The sequence below is a fragment of the Petromyzon marinus genome, chromosome 58, assembly GCF_048934315.1.
Source record: "Petromyzon marinus isolate PM22_M1 ecotype Great Lakes invasive population chromosome 58, UKy_Petmar_22M1.pri1.0, whole genome shotgun sequence".
In the NCBI taxonomy this organism is placed as follows: Eukaryota; Metazoa; Chordata; class Hyperoartia; order Petromyzontiformes; family Petromyzontidae; genus Petromyzon; species Petromyzon marinus.
Genome location: NC_133724.1, coordinates 7,666,697 through 7,689,899, shown reverse-complemented (window position 1 = coordinate 7,689,899; position 23,203 = coordinate 7,666,697). Strand labels below are relative to the sequence as shown.

Sequence of the window (23,203 nt, the reverse complement as noted above, 5' to 3'; positions counted from 1 at the left end):
AAAACCGGTAACTGTAACCGGTAAAAAACGGTAACCGTTTTGAGGATTGATCACCGGTTACGAAAGTCAGGAAGTGGTAACCGAGTTCAGTGGAATGTTCGAAGACACATTTCATCTCTAATAGTCGCATTCAAAAGATGAATGTAATGCAGAAAAACAAGACTGAGATCCTCCGTATAGCCACCTGATGATGGACGCTTGTGTTGCGCCCGAAACGTCGTGATTTATTTTATACCTACGTGACTTTACCAAAAGAACCAAAGAGTATAAATTCCTGCAGTCACGAAAGCTTCAAATCAAGACCTTGACAGACTGTTGTATCAAGTGCTGTTAGCGAGCACCTTATGAAGGCCGAAACGGCACACGAGGGGGTGGGTGACCAGCACCACACCGAGCCGCCTTTGTCTCCCCAGGTGCGATGTTTTTACGCACTGCACCAGGTAGTAATTTGAGGCTGAGTCGACGTAGGGGATGCCCAGGACCGGTTAAGATAATCGCCACCGGTGCTGGTCATTAGCGGGAATCGAACTCGGTTCACTGGTGATGGTAGCGCAGTGCACTACCCGCTGCATACCGCTCCCCCGCATACTCTAACCCACACTCTTACCCCACCACTCCACGCAACCTGTCGATCGATTGGCTGCGTAGAACTCATTTACACGGACGGGCGGTTTGGGGGTGGCGGGGGCGGAATTTCAGAAACTTGCAGTGTTGTTTCAACTACCCGGCTGGGAGATGGAATTGAACCGGGCGACGTCTTGTTTTCTGACCGACCATTGCGCCACTGTTGCGTCTGCCTATGTCTTTCGGTTGACAAGGGGACGATGTTACCTTTATTTGTTGCTATAGAGACATTTCTACGTGCGTGCAGCAAGCCAGCAACTGGTTTTACTCGCTCAACCATCTATTTCAAAATAAAAACCCACCAAACGTAAGGTTGCAGCAATACAATCACACCTACTGACTCAACCACCACACTGCAGGTCACCACACACTCACCCACCCACTCACTCACCCACCACACACTCACTCACCCACCCACTCACTCAACCACACCACACTGCAGGTCACCACACCCTCACCCACTCACTCACTCAACTACACCACACTGCAGGTCACCACACACTCACCCACACACTCACCCACCACACATTCACTCACCCACCCACTTATTCAACCACTCACACTGCAGATCACCACACTTCTCTTTCCGATCCTTCCCTCGCAACTGCTCCACTTTGGAAGTCCCTCCCATCGCCGCTTTTCCAAAATCTCTCAAAGTAATAATGATGCGAAAAATAACTTTGCTCGGTACAAGAAACGCGTTAGCCTTCATCGATTACAAAAATGCTGTTTGTTGCTGACGGCTCAACATTTTTTCGGGCTCTGCAGGCGTGTAACCAACAACTCTGCTTAATTCCGAATCCTTCAAAACCAATTCCCCCCAAAGCGACGGGCCACAGATCTGCTGCATCACCTCGCCCGGTGTCCCCCCCCCCACCCTCGCCTCCAACGCGGCTCCACCCCCGGGGGGGGGGGGGGGGGTCGCACCTTGTTCTCCACTGCGACCTTCTCCTTGTCGCCTTTCACCAGCAGGAGCTCCAGGTCCTCAACGTAGAGCTTCGCGTTGGCCGAGTCCTCCTCAAGCTTCTTGGTTCGGGTCTCCAGGTCGGCCGACCTCTCCTCCTCGTCCTGGAGCCTCTCCGTCAGCGCCTCCACCTTGCCCTGGAGCTCCACGTTGCTCTGCTTGAGTCCCCCGCAACGCATCTCCACGCTGGTGACATTGACCTGCTCCTGCACGCGCGTGCGTGTGTGTGTAGGTGGGGAGCGGTAGTGTAGCGGTTAGCGCTACGCTGCACTACGAACCCCGGCCATCCGAGTTTGATTCCCGCTCACGGCCAACACCGGTGGCGATTGTCTGAATCGGTCCTGGGCCTCCCCTAGGTCGGCTCAGCCTCAAATGAGTCCCCGGTACGGTGTGTAAGCATCGCCACTGGGGAGACAAAGGCGGCCGGGCGTGGTGCTGGCCACCCACCCCCTCGTGTTTTGTGCCGGCCTTCATAAGTGCTGCTCGCTAACAGCACTTGCCCCAACAGTCTGTTACAGGCTTTGTCTTTTGATGCGGAGAGTCAAAGTCAAAACGATACCGATTCATCATTGATTCTCACCGCCAAATTTGGCAACACATTGCCGAGTATCTCATTGCTGCATTTGGTTTTGGAAATTGTTCCTCGGCTCACCAGTGAGTGAGGGCGAAATAATACAAAATTAGTGCACTTTTAAACCCCCTTGTACGAGTGACAATGTCATTTGTTTGGCTGCATTGGGCAGTGGAGGGTCTCCACGACACATTTGGCCAGATCATTCCGTCGCGGCTTAAACCCCTAAGATCGATTGTTCAATCGCCGTAATTGCCTTCCTGATCAAATGACCGCTCCGCGCGGTTGCCTTGAATGGACTCTTCCATCTCGTGATGCGACGTCAACAGCGCGATCGGGGGTTTTAGTTTTAAAAAAGATGCAAGTAAATATTTTTGTTTACAAACATTGAACATTTTGAGAATTAATTTTTCCCCTTCCCATTTTTTCTGGCAACAAACAAGTGTTCAGATGTTAAAACACTAAACTGAAACCTCCTCATGTCTGCACCAACCACAATACTAGGGGGGGGGGGGGGGAAGGCCTATTCTCGTATTTTGGTACTGGCAAGGGAGGTCCCATCATGTAGCTACTCACCCCGAGCCCTCATTTCAGGGACAATGCCACATAGATTATCAGAGTGTGTCTTTTGTTTGCATTCGGACCACAAGTATTGTGATTAATGCAGACATCATGATTCCTTGGTGTTTTAACATCTTAACACAGCTGTTTTGTTGCCAGAAAAAAGGAGAAAACCTATTCTCATATTTTTGTGCTGGCAAAGGAGGTGCAATGATGTAGCATTTCACATGTTTGTGTTTGTGTGTTTTAATATAAGACGGCTCTGGATCTCACGGCCTGAATTTGATGCTGCAGTTCTCTCTTCTCCAACAAGAGCGACATCACCCTCTTTTGCAGATCTTCCCCAACTCCTCCTAGGGAAGTGAGGGCGGACACGACGTTGATGTCGTCGTCCCCGTGTCCACCCGAGCGGACGCTGGACTTGAGCTGAGGCTTCAGCTTGTAGAGAAGTTTCATCCAGGGCCAGGATCGCACCTTCAGGAACACTCGAACGTTCTGCTGCACCACCGCCGCCGCGTCTCTGCGCACGCAGGGTAGAGGGGGGAGGGGAGGCAGGTGCAGCCCAGAGATCGAATGCCGCCACACAGACATTTTTTCGTTATGTTCACAGCGATTTTCTCACCCAGGAAAGCCTCACTCAGTTTTAAGACACTGAAGTCGGATCTCCTGCAGCCGAGTCTCAGGATACCGATACCCGGTCTCCTGGAACTGAGTCTCAAAACCCTGAGACCCGGTCTCCTGGAGCAGAGTCTCAAGACCCTGAGACCCGGTCTCCTGGAGCCGAGTATCAAGACGCTGAGACCCGATCTCCTGGAGCAGAGTCTCAACACTTTGAGACCTGGTCTCCTGGAGCAGAGTCTCAAGACCCTGAGACCCGGTCTCCTGGGGTCGAGTCTCAAGACCCTGAGATCCGGTCTCCTGGAGCCGAGTCTCAAGACGCTGAGACCCGGTCTCCTGGGGCCGAGTCTCAAGACCCTGAGACCCGGTCTCCTGGGGTCGAGTCTCAAGACCCTGAGATCCGGTCTCCTGGAGCAGAGTCTCAACACTTTGAGACCTGGTCTCCTGGAGCAGAGTCTCAAGACCCTGAGACCCGGTCTCCTGGGGTCGAGTCTCAAGACCCTGAGATCCGGTCTCCTGGAGCCGAGGCTCAAGACGCTGAGACCCGGTCTCCTGGGGCCGAGTCTCAAGACACTGAGACCCGGTCACCTGAAGTTTATTCTCTAAATTGGACCATTAAGACCGATAACTTCCCGGTGGCTCTATGCCGCCGTTGGGCCATCACCCACCGTTTCTCCTGCATCTTCGCGAACGTCTTCCTGGCGAGGAATCCTCGACTCGCAGCCTGGATTTGGATGAGCGCCTTCGGCGACTTCGCATCTTGTGCCCCCTTCTCGTCCCCCGCGTCTTTCGGCTTTAGCACGGCCTTCGCACAACACGGGCACATTTTCAGTGTTGTCCCCATAACGGTGGGTTCCTTATCACAGTGTGCGTTCAACGTTACAACAGTGTGCGCGTTCAGCGTGATAACAATGCGCGTTCAGTATTATAACGGTGCGCGTTCAGTGTTATAACGGTGCGCTTTCAGTATTATAACGGTGCGCGTTCAACGTTTCAATGGTGCACTTTCAGCGTTATAACGGTGCATGTTAAACGTTATAACAGTGCGCGCGTTCAGCGTTATAATAGTGCACGTGTTCAGCGTTATAACAGTGCACGTGTTCAGCGTTATAACAGTGCACGTGTTCAGCGTTATAACAGTGCACGTGTTCAGCGTTATAACAGTGCACGTGCTCAGCGTTATAACAGTGCACGTGTTTAGCGTTATAACAGCGCACGTGTTCAGCATTATAACAGTGCACGTGTTCAGCGTTATAACAGTGCACGTGTTCAGCGTTATAACAGTGCACGTGTTCAGCATTATAACAGTGCATGTGTTCAGCGTTATGACAGTGCACGTGTTCAGCGTTATAACAGGCGCACGTTCAGCGTTATAACAGGCGCGCGTTCAGCATTATAACAGTGCACGCGTTCAGCGTTATAACAGGCGTGCGTTCAGCGTTATAACAGGCGCGCGTTCAGCATTATAACAGTGCACGTGTTCAGCGTTATAACAGTGCACGTGATCAGCGTTATAACAGGTGCGCGTTCATCATTATAACGGGTGCGCGTTCAGAAGCTCATGTTCAGCGTTATAACGGTGCACGTTATGCGTTATAACGGTGCAAAAAGTACTGCCCAAGAAGAGCCACGTTGGAGCGACAACGAGTGAAGCGAGGAAGCTACCCTACGCGTGAAGTTAGCAAGCTACCCTACACGTGAAGTTAGGAAGCTACCCTACACGTGAAGTTAGGAAGCTACCCTATGCGCCAAGTGAGGAAGCTACCCTACATGTAAAGTGAGGAAGCTACCCTATGCGCCAAGTGAGGAAGCTACCCTACATGTAAAGTGAGGAAGCTACTCTACATGTGAAGTGAGGAAGCTACCCCACACGTGAAGTTAGGAAGCTACCCTACACGTGAAGTTAGGAAGCTACCCTACACGTGAAGTTAGAAAGCTACCCTAGATGTGAAGTGAGGAAGCTACCCTACACGTGAAGTGAGGAAGCTACCCTACACGTGAAGTTAGGAAGCTACCCTACACGTGAAGCGAGGAAGCTACCCTACACGTGAAGCGAGGAAGCTACCCTACATGTGAAGCGAGGAAGCTACCCTACATGTGAAGCGAGGAAGCTACCCTACACGTGAAGCGAGGAAGCTACCCTACACGTGAAGCGAGGAAGCTACCCTACATGTGAAGTGAGGAAGCTACCCTACATGTGAAGTGAGGAAGCTACCCTACACGTGAAGCGAGGAAGCTACCCTACACGTGAAGCGAGGAAGCTACCCTACATGTGAAGTGAGGAAGCTACCCTACATGTGAATTGAGGAAGCTACCCTACACGTGAAGTGAGGAAGCTACCCTACATGTGAAATGAGGAAGCTACCCTACATGTGAAGTGAGGAAGCTACCCTACATGTGAAGTGAGGAAGCTACCCTACACGTGAAGTGAGGAAGCTACCCCACACGTGAAGTTAGGAAGCTACCCTACACGTGAAGTTAGGAAGCTACCCTACATGTGAAGTTAGGTAGCTACCCTACGTGTGAAGTTAGGAAGCTACCCTACATGTGAAGTGAGGAAGCTACCCTACACGTGAAGTTAGGAAGCTACCCTACATGTGAAGTGAGGAAGCTACCCTACATGTGAATTGAGGAAGCTACCCTACACGTGAAGTGAGGAAGCTGCCCTACATGTGAAGTGAGGAAGCTACCCTACATGTGAAGTGAGGAAGCTACCCTACATGTGAAGTGAGGAAGCTACCCTACACGTGAAGTGAGGAAGCTACCCCACACGTGAAGTTAGGAAGCTACCCTACACGTGAAGTTAGGAAGCTACCCTACACGTGAAGTTAGGTAGCTACCCTACGCGCCAAGCAAGGAAGCTACCCTACATGTGAAGCGAGGAAGCTACCCTACAGGTGAAGCGAGGAAGCTACCCTACATGTGAAGTGAGGAAGCTACCCTACATGTGAAGTGAGGAAGCTACCCTACACGTGAAGTGAGGAAGCTACCCTACATGTGAAGTGAGGAAGCTACCCTACATGTGAAGTGAGGAAGCTACCCTACATGTGAAGTGAGGAAGCTACCCTACACGTGAAGCGAGGAAGCTACCCTACATGTGAAGTTAGGAAGCTACCCTACACGTGAAGCGAGGAAGCTACCCCACGTGTGAAGCGAGGAAGCTACCCTACGTGTGAAGCGAGGAAGCTACTCTACATGTGAAGCGAGGAAGCTACTCTACATGTGAAGCGAGGAAGCTACCCTACATGTGAAGTTAGGAAGCTACTCTACATGTGAAGCGAGGAAGCTACTCTACGTGTGAAGCGAGGGAGCTACCCTACACGTGAAGTGAGGAAGCTACCCTACATGTGAAGCGAGGAAGCTACCCTACACGTGAAGCGAGGAAGCTACCCTACACGTGAAGCGAGGAAGCTACCCTACATGTGAAGTGAGTAAGCTACCCTACATGTGAAGTGAGGAAGCTACCCTACACGTGAAGCGAGGAAGCTACCCTACACGTGAAGCGAGGAAGCTACCCTACATGTGAAGTGAGGAAGCTACCCTACATGTGAAGTGAGGAAGCTACCCTACACGTGAAGTGAGGAAGCTACCCTACATGTGAAGTGAGGAAGCTACCCTACATGTGAAGTGAGGAAGCTACCCTACATGTGAAGTGAGGAAGCTACCATACACGTGAAGCGAGGAAGCTACCCTACATGTGAAGTTAGGAAGCTACCCCACGCGTGAAGCGAGGAAGCTACCCTACGTGTGAAGCGAGGAAGCTACTCTACATGTGAAGCGAGGAAGCTACTCTACATGTGAAGCGAGGAAGCTACCCTACATGTGAAGTTAGGAAGCTACCCTACACGTGAAGTGAGGAAGCTACCCTACATGTGAAGTGAGGAAGCTACCCTACATGTGAAGTGAGGAAGCTACCCTACATGTGAAGTGAGGAAGCTACCCTACACGTGAAGCGAGGAAGCTACCCTACATGTGAAGTTAGGAAGCTACCCTACACGTGAAGCGAGGAAGCTACCCCACGCGTGAAGCGAGGAAGCTACCCTACGTGTGAAGCGAGGAAGCTACTCTACATGTGAAGCGAGGAAGCTACTCTACATGTGAAGCGAGGAAGCTACCCTACATGTGAAGTTAGGAAGCTACTCTACATGTGAAGCGAGGAAGCTACTCTACGTGTGAAGCGAGGAAGCTACCCTACACGTGAAGTGAGGTAGCTACCCTACACGTGAAGTGAGGAAGCTACCCTACACGTGAAGCGAGGAAGCTACCCTACCGTGGCGTTTGCATGCGAAGCGGGAAGGCGGCGGATAGCAAATGCACTACGACGAAAGCGTTCGTTACCTTCTTGTGTACGAGGCGAGTTGAACTCTTCTCGATGGAACCCATGGCCTCACGGAGATGTCTCTGCGCACACAGCACACGGGTGGTCACAAACACCTCACGGTCTCAAACCACAAGCGGCCTTCAATGGGCGACGTTTTGGGTGCTGGCCCTTCTTCATGGCGCGCAAATGCTGGGCGGATGTCTCGCCTTTGTCCGGTAGCCGCCTGAGCTGGCATCACACGAGCGGTTAGAGTTCCGCTATCGGCAACACAAAACAACACGAAAGGATTTTGTTACCTCTTGGGTGGGTACCACCGGCCATTAAATGTTTCACGTTTGCCATTTTAACTGAGCGAGTCCCCGCTCTGGGGCCCATGGACAATGTTGAGGCAAAGTGCCGTTAGCGAGCACCTGTGAAGGCTCGAACCCACGCCCCGGGCCGCCTTTGTCTCCCCGGTGTAGTCGCCTTGCACACCGCGGGAGGTTGCCAGTGCTGTGCCCATTCAAGGCCGAAATTCGTCTCAAGGTGTTGGGCCGTGAGCGGCAATCGAACTCGGGGAAAGTCGCGAACCACGTCGCGATGCGGGTCCCAACTTTCGAGGGTGAGGTGGCGATGTTTACTACACACCGCACCCAGGTACTCATTTGAGGCTGAGTCGACCTAGCGGAGGCCCACGACCGGTTAAGATCATCGTCACCGATGTTGGTGGCCGGGTTCGTAGCGCAGCGTAGCTCTAACCTGCTACACTTCCGCTAGAAAGACAAAGGTCCCCCGTGTAGCCTGTAACAGACTGTTGGGGCAAGTGCTGTTAGCGAGTAGCGGCACCTATGAAGGCCGGAACGGCACACGAGGGAGTGGGGTGGCCAACGCCACGCCCGGGCCGCCTTTGTCTCCCCAGTGGCGATGTTTACCACACACCGCACCCTGAGTCGACCTAGCGGAGCCCTACGACTGGATCAGATAGTCGTCACCGGTGTTGGCCGTGAGCGAGAATCGAACTCGGGTCGCCAGGTTTGGAGCAGAGGGGCACTCACCTGCTACACTACGGCAACACACAACACTCATACGATGATACACACACACACAGACACGCACGTGAATGTCTACACGGCCATCATTCAGAATCCACTCAAGAATCAAGAACCCCGTGAGCGGGGACTGAACTCGGTAATCGTAAGGTGGTAGTGGTGGGGGGGAGTGATTCGTAGCGGACCGCGCTAACCACTGCGCGGCCGCTCCTCACGCAACCCATACCGATAACGACAAGAGGGGGAATTTCAAATACACGACGGGCTGACTGACACAAAGATCCCCCGTGTAGCCTTAACAGACTGTTGGGGCAAGTGCTGTTAGCGAGCACATATGAAGGCCGGCACGGCACACGAGGGGGTGGGTGGCCAACACCACGCCCGGCCGCCTTTGTCTCCCCAGTGGCAATGTTTTTTACGCACCGCACCAGGTACTCATTTGAGGCTGAGTCGACCTAGGGGAGGCCCAGGACCGGTTCATAAAATCGTCACCGGTGTTGGCCGAGAGCCGGAATCCAACTCGAGTCGCTGGGTTCGTGATTGCAGCGTGCTTACCTGCTACACTACCGCTCCCCGACACACACACACGCGTTTCATAGTCACACAGACACAATATGTTAACAAAGAAATACACATATCATGGGACCTTCTTGCCAGTATCAAAGTATGCAAAAGTAAAAATACGTTTCGTGTGCCCGTTTTCGGCAATAAAACAGGCGTTAAGATGTTCAAACACAAAATAAGAAAAAATTTTGCAAGGCTTCAAGTTACTGCTTTAACCACACACACACTACACTGCTTGTTGTGAACATGCAAACAATGCTCCGATAACATCCCCACTGTCTTTGAAACATACACATAAATACAGATTTACATAAATGCATACACACACATATACCTGCATTCATAAATACATACACGTGCATAAACGTTCATCCAACAACAACAACCGCCATTCGCCACTTAGTGGCGGTGACGTCACCACGACGCTTGTGCCAGGCCATGTGCACCTTGAGGCCACGTGAAGTGTCGAACTCCCGCTGGCAGGAGGTCATGGGGCAGACCCAAGTGCCACAGGTCGACTGACTGAGATGACTGAGATGACGTTCATTCAGACACATAGATACACACAAATGCATAAATACTCACACGGAAAAGTACACACGTGTGCATAAACGCAAATACCATAATGCGTTACACAATTACACAGAAACCAACAGGCGCGCACACAAAATAGACATACACACAGATGCACATAAATACATACACACAAATGCACGTAAATACATACCCCCAGATGCACGTAAATACATACACCCAGATGCACGTAAATACATACACCCAGATGCACGTAAATACATACACACAGATGCACGTAAATACATACACACAGATGCACGTAAATACATACACACAGATGCACGTAAATACATACACACAGATGCACGTAAATACATACACACAGATGGACGTAAATACATACACACAGATGCACGTAAATACATACACACAGATGCACGTAAATACATACACACAGATGCACGTAAATACATACACACAGATGCACGTAAATACATGCACACAGATGCACGTAAATACATACACACAGATGCACGTGGGGTGACCAGCACCACGCCGCCTTTGTCTCCCCACACATTCACGCGCACAGAAAGCACGCGCACGGGGTTACATCGCCCAATGCAACCCCGTGAGCAACAGTTCCGCAAGCATTGAAGCCCTCGTCAACAAACTCCCAAACCTGAAGCCGAATGTCGAATGCCCCTTTGCAGTTCTCGATCACACTTCCTCCACCCCTGCGCCAGATTTATAGCCAGGTCCCGTCCATAGTAACGTGCCGTGACGTGCCCACAGCCTTCACCCCCTCCCTCAGCACCCCCCCCCCCCCCACACACACACCACACAGAGCCCCAGTCCTCCTCTGCCAGGGCGGATTAGGGGACGCTTCACAGAAAAGACACAAATAGATCATCACAGGCGCATTTGTTTAACTGCCAACGGTAGAGTCGGGTTCACGTCCATCCCACCTATGATCCTAAAGATCACCGGTGTCAATATCATCGTGATCGTCGTCGTCGTCGTCATCACGAGCAGCAGCAGCCCTCATCAATCCACTGCTGGATGATGAAGGGCTGCCTCTCCCCGGTCTGCCGCCACCTCTCACCGTGCCTGCGATGCGTCAATCCGCTTCAGCGCCGGTACGTGCGTATGTATGTTGAACTTCTTTCGCACCGTACGTGGCCAATGGTGATAATCGGCGGTGCGGGCGGAAGGACAACAAACTAAAGCACAACAAGCAGTTCTAAAGAAGTGTAAATGTTGTGGCTCGCATTGTGAATGTTGTGGCTTGGCTCTCCAACACACCGGTGTGCTGTACTAGTGACGAATTGGCCACGTTCTGTTTACGTGACAACCCTTACTAGTTGGCTGTGTTGGGTGGTGGCGAGTTTGACGACACAACATTTATATATTTCCGCGATCTTACCCAAAAACCTCTGTTATGGATGATATTGGTCGCGAAAGCCTCCTACGTGTTAAACCGATCTAAAGAAATCAGTTCTCAATGTTGTATAGTGGTGTGGTGTAGAGTAGTGTAGTGTGTCGTAGTGCATTGTGTAGTAGTATAAATGTATCGTGTGTTGTATAGTAGTGTAGTGTATCGTAGTCTATAGTAGTGTAGTGTGCAGTAAGTTGTATGTGTATGTATATTGAACTTCTTTCGCACCGTACGTAACCTGTGCTTCACGCAGGCTGCATCATCCTCCCGCCTCCAACCATGACGCTTGCCTTGCTCGTTCCAAATGACTTATTATCGTCCGTAGTATGTATATATATAACATTAAACAGGGCGACCTGCCGGGTTCGAAGCGCGAACCACCTGCCAACAGCAAGTTGCGAACACGCTACCGCTGGGCCGTGTCACCACCTCGTGTCTCAATCAAGACACCCCGTCTCTCCGCACCAACACTTGGCTGACCTCTCCATGCTCACGATTGGCTCGTGCGTGCCCGCGCTAGTCCATGCGGCGTCGTGCTTAAACATTCATTCGTGGTTGTCGACGAAAGGCAGTTCGACGCGCAAACGAACAGAGTCTCGCTCCCGTATGTTGCGTCCCCTGATCAAAGTGCTCCTCCTTTCGGCGTGTCTCTCGCTGCTCGAATGGAGCTGCCTGCCTACCGGTGCTTATATCTCCAGAGCCAGCGGTGACAATTCTGCATTTGCCACGTGGAGGAGGCGAGCCTACCCGCAGGACTTCCCCCACAAAATGGTGCTCGTTGTATCGACCCCCTAGGGAGGGATGATAGGCTTGAGTCCGCTCCCAACCAGGATTTGATCTCACCACCTCCCGATTGATTCGCACCAATATCTTTATGGTTCGCTCACCGCAGCGGTCTAACCAAACGTGCACCGTCGTCGAGGCCCCTACACCAGCTGACACGGCCACACAAATTTAAAATTGCCACGTGGTGTGACGGCCATTTAATGGCGCGCCCATTATAATCGTACTCTTTGGTACTTTCGGTAAAGTCACGTGGGTAGAAAATAAAATAAATCACCACGTTTCGATCGCAACACAAGTGGTCGTCCTCAGCAGCTCCACTGCTGGATTATATTTTTTTCCACCTGAGGACGACCGCTTGCGTTGCGATCGAAACGTCGTGATTTATTTTATTTTCTACCCACGTGACTTTACCGAAAGAACCAAAGAGTATGGATTCCTGCAGTCACGAAAGCTTCAAATCATTGTCATCGTTCCATCTCCGCGACGCGCGGCAGGCAAATGGCCCACTCCCCCCCCCGTCCGCCTCGCTCCCTTCCTTGAAGGGCGATTTTCCTCACGACCAAAAGTATGTTAGACACGGACCAAATTCGAAACGTCAAGGCTGCATTCGCGTCGGCTCTGCCGTCGAGCCGCTTGGCCCCTCGGTGTTGTAGCGACGAGGTTGTTGGTAGCCGCCAGCCAAGCGCCCATCTGATGCCCGTGGTTCCTCGGCGATTGTGAGATGCAGTTTGCACGGATTCGCGATAAAGCCGGATCAAACGAATCATGGTTATGCTGTGATGAGAGCTGCCAACGGCTGGGCTGGGTCGCACCGCCACCCTTTTACTTTTAATGTCACATATCTCCTGTCCAGAAGCCCTTGCACAGCAGTGCCAAGGTTGGGGTGAAGGCATTCTTTCCCAGTGCAGTCACTCGCATCGCATCCCCGCTGGCTCCGTAGTGTCCCATGTGTGGAAGGGAAATCCTTGTAAGTTTCCCCCCTTAGAGTTAGTTTAAAACGAGTAGACAAGAAATATATTTTTATTTTTTTATTGTACTCATTTCCTTCCCCAATATGATCCCGATTCTGCTTTGGGTGTAGCGTCCACGAGATCAAGATCCGTTTGGAACATCGGACAACGGTGCATCGACCCTTCGTGGCGGAGAAGCGTCTGTGGAAGCGGATCTTAACAAAAATGTCCCACAGAAGCGGATATCACAGAGCTACTTCTGACGTTCCCTTCTTCAGAGTGGCCTCGAGTCCACACGGCAGAGGGCAGCGCAGCAACCGAACCGGAGGCGGCTGGGTGGCTCAGAGGTCAGAGACGCTGAGCCCGGCATCACGACACCAGGGTTCAAATCCGGGTTACGGCCCCGCCTGTGATCACACCGGAGGTCTCGAGATGTAGCGAGTTGACGATCTCGGACCAGACACCAACGGCTGCACGAAATAAACCATCACATTGCATTTGGTTCCTGCACTTCTTTAACTAAATTCCAGCTCTGAGAATGTCATATCATGGGGTGACCGTCACGTGACGCTTACAGTTGGAGAGCAGGGGGCAAAAGTGCTGCCCCCTATTGGTCTGGACCAGAGGTCACTTGGTAGAAGGAACCTCAGAAGTAGCCTTGTGATATCCACTTCTGCGGGACATTCTTGAATACCAGAGAGGGCTATGCACTGCTCTGCGTGATTTCCCAACAGATTGTTATTTAGATCGTGGCGACTCGACGCCGACAGGAGCTCAGTCGGGATACAATTTGTGGAAGAAGAAAAAACCACGTCTTCCCCCAAAATTTTGTATTCATAAATGAAACTCGTAGTGTCGCTTCAAACCCTGGCTTCTTACCCCTGCCCCTAGGGGCACTACGCCTTGTCCATGCCCTGCAAAAGATGTTCGTCGATAAAAACCAACACGCGTCACACTCGCCGCTGAAATTTTTACAAAATTGGCTAATCAAATTTTAAATCTCTTTTTTTTTTTTGCCAAGTTATTGATGCCCGGGTCTGAAACCAGGATTTAAGCCCAGGGTCTCGGTGGTGCCGGCCGATTGTCTCTGACATGGCCGTTATGTATGTTGAACTTCTTTTGTACCATACGTTGCCAGCCGTGCTTATCGGAGGTGATTATTAACCCAATGAGAGAGAGAGACCCAGTGCTTGAATCCAGGATCCCAGTGGTACTGGATCGGTGTGTCTGACACAGCCATTATGAACCCCGTGAGAGAGAGAGTGAGAGACACCCAGACCCAGGGTTTGAATCCAGTATCCCAGGGGTGCTGGCTCAGTGTGTCTGACATGGCTTTTATGAACCCCATGAGAGAGATACCCAGACCCAGGGCTTGAATCCAGGATCCCAGGGGTGCTGGCTCAGTGTGTCTGACACGGCTTTTATGAACCCCATGAGAGAGATACCCAGACCCAGGGCTTGAATCCAGGATCCCAGGGGTGCTGGCTCAGTGTGTCTGACACGATCATTATGATACACTAAACCACCTCCCTCCTCAAGCGTGCCTAACATATATGGTCAGAGAGAGAGAAAGATATACACACATACACAAGCTCACAGCTGCTTCCTTATTACCGGTGCAGGGGGGGGGGGGTCTGATTAACAACACAACATGAAACTGTTAGGGCGCAGGTCAGGAGGTGACGCTAAGTTTGACTTTACGCTCAATACACCCATGACGGTGCCGAGCCAACCCGACTTTAGCGGTCCGGTTCGAGAGCGCAATGCAACGGGCGAACGGGGCGCGTGGTTATTTCTGAGTGACCGCGGCCGGACCGGTAATCTCGCGACACGCGATAGCCAGGGTTCAATGCGCGGATCTCGCTACACGTAAAATAAAAATTTAGTTTTAAATACAACAAATATGTAAATCGGTTGAATCGCGAGCTGCCGAAATTATGATTAAAAAAAAAACTCTATAGCTGGCTGAGTGATGTTGTAATTGTAACCCCCGGAACTTCGAGAGACAGGTATACCAGGGCCAGGGATTGAGTTGAGTTGTATTTTATTAAACCAGGCGAGAGCTCAAAGGAGCAGGGGTTAGTCTCATGTGCAAGAGTTACCCAGGATTCCCGAAATAACAAAGCAAAAGCCAAGAAGCTGGAATATAAAACCCTTTCTGATATTCTAGCTCACCGTCGCTGTAAGTCCACGATTGACCCGGTGAGCGAGAGATAGAGACACCCAGCCTGGGAGCTGAACCCAGGGGTCAAATTGCCGTAAATCGTTGTTATCGACGAGACCACTTTGGACTTGCCGTGAGAGGGAAACACTCAGCCAAGGCCGTAATTATAATATATGTAATATATATTGGGGGGGGGGGACACATCCCCCCCCCATATTCAAATATGCTCAAAATGTCCCGCCCAATATAGTGCTATAAAATAGATTTCTGTTTTATGATTGTGGTGATGGTTATACTTTATTAATCCATAATCTCTGCCATTACATACAATGAAATGTTAGTGATTTTTTTTTATTTTAGGCAGGAAATTCGTTTTCAAATTTTGATTTTTTTTTTCTGGGGGGGGGACCCCCAGACCCCCTGGAAGATTTGGTCCCCCCCAATGTTGACTCCATGGCTACGGCCTTGCACTCAGCCCCCAGTGCTTGAATGTGAAAATGCACGATGGCGGTGACTCTGGCTCCGCGTTTGTGACATCGGGTCATTGTGAAGCACATTGGGAGATTGAAAGGGACGATCAGACCCGAAGCTTCAAACCGTAAACCCAAGATGACCTCGGATCTGGCTTGGTGTCCCACACGTGGCTACCATGGCTCCCACTGGGAGTGAGAGCCAGACCCAGGGGCTTACACGTTAAGTTCAGGTTCTCAGCGGTGCTGGCTCGGTGGCCCTGGCAGGCACGCACGCGCGGCGGGGTGGCTCACGCTGGTTAGGGGCTTGGCCTCCTCAATCCTATTCACTTGCACCGAGCATCCACACCGACGCAGCCAGACAGGCGAGAGGGCGGACAGTGGGCGAGGAGAGCACGAGATTCACAACCCAGAGCAGAGGGCACGTGGCAGGGGTGACGCATTGGGAGAAACTTTGCAATTCAATGTCTGAGCCGATGTCCAATACGAGAGGAGGCAAGGTCACGACGAGCAGATCACGTGGTAGACTTTTTGTCTTTAATATTTCGCACAACAGGCACCAAAGGGCAAAAAAAAACGTCAAGCGGGCGAGCAACAAACAGCACCGCCAAAGGTGTGAACTGCAGTGCCTTCAATTTAGCAGGGTTATTATTGTAAGAGCTTTGGGGCAGAGAGACGCTGGAAGCAGAGAAGCTGTTATATGACCTGCAGCGTGGCGAGTGTGTGAGTGGGTGTGTTGTTGTGATCTGTCGTGTTGCGAGTGAGTGGCTGTGTGAATGAGCGGGTGGGTGAGTGTGGAGGAGCGGTAGTGTTTTCACTTTGGGCGCTGCGCTACGAACCCGGTGAGACCCGAGATCGATTCCCGCACACGGCCACCAACACCGGTGACGATTATCTGAACCGATCCTGGTCGGGTCGGCCTCAATTGAGTGACTGGTGCGGTGTATGTAAATGTGTAGAACTTCTTTCGCACCTCACGTAGCCAACGGTGCTAATCGGGGGGGGGGGGGGGGGGGGGAGGACAACAAACGAAGAAGGCACAAAAGCAGCTCTAAAGAAATGAGTTTGCAAAGTAAACCTCGCCACTGGGGAGACAAAGGCGACCGGGGGTGGTGCTGGCCACCAACCCCCTCGTGTGCCACGGTGCCGGCCTGTGTAGATTAGCTCCTGGCTAACAGCACCTTGCCCCACAAGTCTGTTAAGGCTACACGGGGGGCGGGGGGATCTTTTGGTCCCATTTGAGTAACTCGCGGTGTGATTTTTTTTATTCGGCAACTTTGGACCCCGGACGCTGGCACGCAGTGCCCTGGATGGAACCCACGACCTACTGTAGACCAGGCGAGGTAGTTAACATCCATAGCCACCGTGATGATGATGAGAGAGATAGAGAGACACCGCAAACTCCAAATATACAGCGGGCACCGTCAGGGTCGAGATGGAACCCACGATCTCCTGTATACCAGGCGAGGTAGTTAACATCTCCTAGCCATCGTGGTGAGGATGATGAGAGAAAGACACGCGGACTCCAAATATACAGCAGCAGCAGGCATCGTCAGGGTTGGGATGGAACCCACAACCTCCTGTAGACCAGGCGAGGGAGTTAACATCTCATAGCTACCGCGGATTCGAACCGTCTGTCGATCCGCTGGGCCACGTCACCGCCCCTGAAACCCCAAACAACAACATGAATTAATAACAACAACAATCTCCTTGGTTCTTTCGGTAAAGTCACGTAGAACGACAGCGCTTCAAGCGCTGTCGTCCCAACAGTTCTGTTCCTTCACCTGAAGAAGGCTACTTGTGTTGTGGCCGAAAAGTAGTGAGAATTTTATTTTATGTTTTATTTGTATTAGTTTATTTCCATTCTACGTGGTGACTTTACCGAAAGAACCAAGAAGATGAATCCCTGCAGTCACGAAAGCTTTAAATCGAAACAACAACAATGTTCAGTTAATCCAAAAATGTATCTGGTAATAATTTCACACTCGGATGTTGCTGGCACAGCGATAATGAATCCCCGATTGAGAGAGACGCAGCGACTCACTTTTAAATATCCCAGTGCGGCTGTCAACATGCGCTGCCGAGCGCGACACGCGTGAGAAATGATTGCCCACACTCAGCGCGTAAATCACTGCGCTCCACCCTCCTCGATCATCCGAGCTGTAAAGTGCGGTGGTGTGTGTATGGTGTGTGTGGTTTATGTGTGTATGTGGTGTGTAGTGTGTGTATCTGCTTGTGTGTGGTGTGTGTGTGTGTATCTGTGTGGTGTGTGTATCTGTGTGTGCGTGGTGTGTGTGTGTGGTGTGCGTGTGGTGTGTATGTGGTGTGTGCATCTATGTGTGTGTGGTGTGTGTGTATGTGGTGTGTGTATGTGTGTGGTATGTGTGTGTTTGTGGTGTGTGTATCTGTATGTGTGTGGTGCATGTATCAGTGTGTGTTTGGTGTGTGTATCTGTGTGTGTGTAATGTGTTTGGTGTGTGTGTATGCGGTGTGTGTATCTGTGTGTATGTGGTGTGTGTATGTGTGTGGTTTGTGGGCTAGAGAAGAGATAGAGTGATGTGGTACGGGAGGACGTGGAGCTGAGTGGACTTGCCGAGGACTGGTACCAGCGGTGTCAAGATCGGCCTCTGTGGAGGAGGCTCGTGAAGGACACTACTGGGCAGTTGGAGGCAGTCGCCCTCCAACAACGGAGGGCGGAGGAGCGACGCTCACAACAACCAGCGGAGCGCCGGGTGGCTAAAGCACAGCAGGTTGGCACAGTAGGGGGCACAGGTGGTGCATCAGCCAGTCATCTCAGTCATCTTAGTCAGTCGACCCGTGGCACCTGGGTCTGCCCCGTGACCTCCTGCCAGCGGGCGTTCGACACTTCACGTGGCCTCAAGGTGCACATGGCCTGGCACAATCGTCATTGTGATGTCACCGCCACTTAGTGGCGAATGGCGGTTGTTGTTGTTGTGTGTATATGGTGTGTATGCGGTGTGTGTGTGCTGTGTGTGTGCTGTGTGTGTATGTGGTGTGTGTATGTGTGTGGTGTGTGTTTATGGTGTGTGTGTATGTGGTGTGTGTATGTGTGTGGTGTGTGTGTTTGTGGTGTGTGTGGTGCGTGTGTATGCGGTGTGTGTGCTGTGTGTGGTGTGTGTATGTGTCTGGTGTGTGTGTTTGTGGTGTGTGTATGCGTTGTGTGTGCTGTGTGTGTATGTGGTGTGTGTATGTGTGTGGTGTGTGTGTTTGTGGTGTGTGTGGTGTGTGTGTTTGTGGTGTGTGTATGTATGTTAGCGCGCTGCGCTATGAACCCGACGAACCGAGTTCGATTCCCGCTCACGGCCAACATCAGTGACGATTATTTGAACATCGTCACTGGGGAGACAAAGGCGGTCGGGCTTGGTGCTGGGCACCCACACATTCACTGCCTCTTCCGTCGCGGGCCTCTTAAAAAATATAACTGGGACATTTAAATAATTCTGCTTCATTCTTTGGCGTGCGTACGAAGCGGTTGTCGACCTGCGCTTTCAAGCGACGTGGACAAACATGAAGGCTCCCCCATATTCGGTTGCCAGAGGCAGACTTTGCGGCGGTGAACATTGGTGACCTTACGGTGTGCTGATGATGATGAAACCGATCCACGGTTTGTTTATAACTGAGTCTCAAGACACTGAGACCCGGTCTCCTGGAGCAGAGTCTCAAGACTCTGAGACCCGGTCTCCTGGAGCAGAGTCTCAAGACTCTGAGACCCGGTCTCCTGGAGCCAAGTCTCGAGACCCCTGAGACCCGGTCTCCTGGAGCAGAGTTTCAAGACACTGAGACCCGGTCTCCTGGAGCAGAGTCTCAAGACCCTGAGACCCGGTCTCCTGGAGCCAAGTCTCAAGACCCTGAGACCCGGTCTCCTGGAGCCGAGTCTCAAGACTCTGAGACCCGGTCTCCTGGAGCCGAGTCTCAAGACCCTGAGACCCGGTCTCCTGGAGCCAAGTCTCGAGACCCCTGAGACCCGGTCTCCTGGAGCAGAGTTTCAAGACACTGAGACCCGGTCTCCTGGAGCAGAGTCTCAAGACCCTGAGACCCGGTCTCCTGGAGCCAAGTCTCAAGACCCTGAGACCCGGTCTCCTGGAGCCGAGTCTGGAGCTACAACTTGTAACGCGATTTCTAAACCCGACTAAAATTCGAGCGCGACTCTGAGGCGAGGCGGATGGCAGCTCGCAGTCACTCAGAAGGCTCCACTGGAGCAGCTGCGTCGCCTCCCGGTGCTTCCTGAAGGTGGAAAACGACTCGATGCTGCTGCGCTGTGGGTGTGGTGAGGAGGCTCGTGAAGGACGCAGTTGGAGACAGTCGTCCTCCAACAACGGCGAGCGCAGAGGAGCGACGCTCGCAACGAGCGGAGCGCTGGCAGGATAACGTCCAGCGAGTTGGCACAGCAGGGGGCACAAGTGGAGTGCATCTGCCGGTCATCTCAGTCAGCCAACCCATGGCACCTGCTGTGTGTGCCCCGTGACCTCCTGCACCTAGCCTGGCACAGTAGGGGTCACAGGTGGCACATTGGCCAGTAGTCATCTCAGTCAGTCGACCCATGGCACCTGCTGGGTGTGTCCCGTGACCTCCTGCACCTAGCCTGGCACAGTAGGGGTCACAGGTGGCACATCGGCCAGTAGTCATCTCAGTCAGTCGACCCATGGCACCTGCTGGGTGTGCCCCGTGACCTCCTGCACCTAGCCTGGCACAGTAGGGGTCACAGGTGGCACATCGGCCAATATTCATCTCAGGCAGTCGACCCATGGCACCTGCTGGGTGTGTCCCGTGACCTCCTGTCAGCAGCGAGCCTTCGACGACACTCCACGTGGCCTCGGAGTGCACCTAGCCTGGCACAGGCATCGTGGTGACGTTACCGCCACTACGGGGTAAATGGTGGTAGTGCAGGCGGTAGTGCAGGCGGTAGTGCAGTGCTTAGCGCGCTACGTGCGCAACGAACCCGGCGACCCAAGTTCGATTCCCGCTCATGGCCACCAACACCGGTGACGATTATCTAAACCGGCCCTGGGCCTCCCCTAGGTCGACTCGGCCTCAAATGAGTACCCCGGTGCGGTGCAGTGTAAACATCGCCGCTGGGGGAGACAAAGCCGGCCGTGCGTGGTTTGCTGGCCACGCACCCCTCCGCGTGCCGTGCCGGCCTTCATTGGTGCTGCTACTCGAGAACAGCACTTGCCCCCAACGGTCTGGTAAGGCTATCCGGGGATCTTTCTCTTTGTGTGAGGGGGCGGTGGGGGGGGGGGCTGGCGGTGGGGGCTCACGGAATTACAGACGGCAGGAAGGGTCCGTGGAGAAGCGACGACCGGGCAGTCGCAGTCCGCCGATTTGGAGACGGAAGTTTTCCCCCTTCTGACGACGAACAAAGAGGACCGGGTAGGACCGGGGCGCGGGCAACGGCATCCCAAGTGACACGCACCCCGATCAGTGCCGGATGATCCTAGTAGCTAAAGTAGCTACTACTACACATGTAATAGCTACACGTGTAGTAGTAGTAGCTACAACTACACGTGTAGTAGCTACACGTGTAGTAGTAGCTACTACTACACGTGTAGTTGTAGCTACTACACGTGTAGTTGTAGCTACTACACGTGTAGTAGTAGCTACAACTACACGTGTAGCTACAACTACACGTGTAGTAGTAGCTACTACACGTGTAGTTGTAGCTACTACACGTGTAGTAGTAGCTACAACTACACGTGTAGCTACAACTACACGTGTAGTAGTAGCTACGTGTAATAGTAGCTACAACTACACGTGTAGTTGTAGCTACTACTACACGTGTAGTTGTAGCTACAACTACACGTGTAGTTGTAGCTACTACACGTGTAGTTGTAGCTACACTACACGTAGCTACAACTACACGTGAAAGCAGTAGCTACGTGTAGTAATAGCTACTAGTACACGTAGCTACAACTACACGTGCAGTAGTAGCTACGTCTAGTAGCTACGTGTAGTAGTAGCTAAGTAAATGCTTTTAAGCTATCAATTCCGGTTCAGTGATTCTGCACTTGCTCGATTACTATAGTACTATACCGCCTTCAACTTTTACGAATGACCGGGTGTTTGAGGTTCTCGATTTGTCGTATTATCTGGCTTTATAGCAAGTGAAAAAAACTACAATTACTTTACTGTGCACGTTAAACATTTGTGTTTTAATATTTATGAGGTTTTTGTGTTTTAATTTAGGGAACCCCTTTATAACAACAAATGTTACCGGCCCCCGCAGCAGCTTCATCCACCCCCCTGGCGCCGACGGCGCGCGAAGGGCTCCACACACAGCCCGCAAGTGGCAACGGGAGCGGTTTCCAGCCGCGATGGAGCGGGGTAATTTGTGTCCCTGGACAGGGGCCTCGCAAAGCCGCGCGTGTTGGCCTCGGTGGCAGTAAAACGGTGGCGACCCGCACCGACGCGCAGAGGCTGTTGCCATTTGTCACCCGAGACGAATTTATGAGCGTGACTCGATGCCCCTGGGCCACGGTTAAATATGGCAAACGCAGTGGTCGGAATGAATTGTCGCGGTTGGCGGCTGGCGGCGGTGATGTCACCGAGGGAGTCTGCGCCAGGACGAGAGGTTCACTCTCGATGCCATGCGCCGAAAAGGTCCGCTACGTGTAGTAGTAGTAGCTACTACTACACGTGTAGAAGTAGGTACTACTACTACACGTGTACACAGGTCGGCACACTGATGGGAGGGAAGTCACGTTGGAGTCGCGAAGCCCTGAGACCTGGTCTCATTTCAAGACTCTGAGACCCGGTCTCCTTTCAAGACTCTGAGACCCGGTCGCCTTTCAAGACTCTGAGACCCGGTCTCCTGGAGCTGATTCTCAAGACCCTGAGACCCGGTCTCCTTTCAAGACCCTGAGACCAGGTCTCCTTTCAAGACACTGAGACCAGGTCTCCCTTCAAGACCCTGAGACCCGGTCTCCTTTCAAGACCCAGAGACCCGGTCTCATTTCAAGACGCTGAGAACCGGTCTCCTTTCAAGACCCTGAGACCCGGTCTCCTTTCAAGACCCTGAGACCCGGTCTCCTTTCAAGACCCTGAGACCCGGTCTCCTTTCAAGATGGTGAGACCCGGTCTCCTTTCAAGACCCTGAGACCCGGTCTCCTTTCAAGATGGTGAGACCAGGTCTCCTTTCAACACCCTGAGACCCGGTCTCCTTTCAAGACCCTGAGACCCGGTCTCCTTTCAAGACGGTGAGACCTGGTCTCCTTTCAAGACCCTGAGACCCGGTCTCCTTTCAAGACGGTGAGACCAGGTCTCCTTTCAACACCCTGAGACCCGGTCTCCTTTCAAGACCCTGAGACCCGGTCTCCTTTCAAGACGGTGAGACCCGGTCTCCTTTCAAGACCCTGAGACCAGGTCTCCTTTCAAGACCCTGAGACCCAGTCTCCTTTCAAGACCCTGAGACCAGGTCTCCTTTCAAGACCCTGAGACCCGGTCTCATTTCAAGACGCTGAGAACCGGTCTCCTTTCAAGACCCTGAGACCCGGTCTCCTTTCAAGACCCTGAGACCCGGTCTCCTTTCAAGACCCTGAGACCCGGTCTCCTTTCAAGACCCTGAGACCAGGTCTCCTTTCAAAACCCTGAGACCCGGTCTCCTTTCAACACCC

General features: G+C 52.3%; 1 protein-coding gene across 1 annotated transcript in view; it reads right to left on the bottom strand.

Moving 5' to 3' along the window:
* The window catches only part of LOC116955068 (myosin heavy chain, skeletal muscle-like), a 42,150-nt gene extending 30,698 nt beyond the window's left edge, over nucleotides 1–11,452 (bottom strand). Inside the window, exons 1-5 of the mRNA XM_032976023.2 lie at nucleotides 11,431–11,452; nucleotides 7,677–7,739; nucleotides 4,007–4,143; nucleotides 2,994–3,240; nucleotides 1,552–1,794 (exon numbers count right to left, since the gene is read on the bottom strand). Coding sequence (XP_032831914.2) covers nucleotides 1,552–1,794; nucleotides 2,994–3,240; nucleotides 4,007–4,143; nucleotides 7,677–7,721 — 672 coding nt within the window. The 5' untranslated portion in view covers nucleotides 7,722–7,739; nucleotides 11,431–11,452. The remainder of the gene's footprint in view (nucleotides 1–1,551; nucleotides 1,795–2,993; nucleotides 3,241–4,006; nucleotides 4,144–7,676; nucleotides 7,740–11,430) is intronic.
* Nucleotides 11,453–23,203: the final 11,751 nt, after the last annotated feature.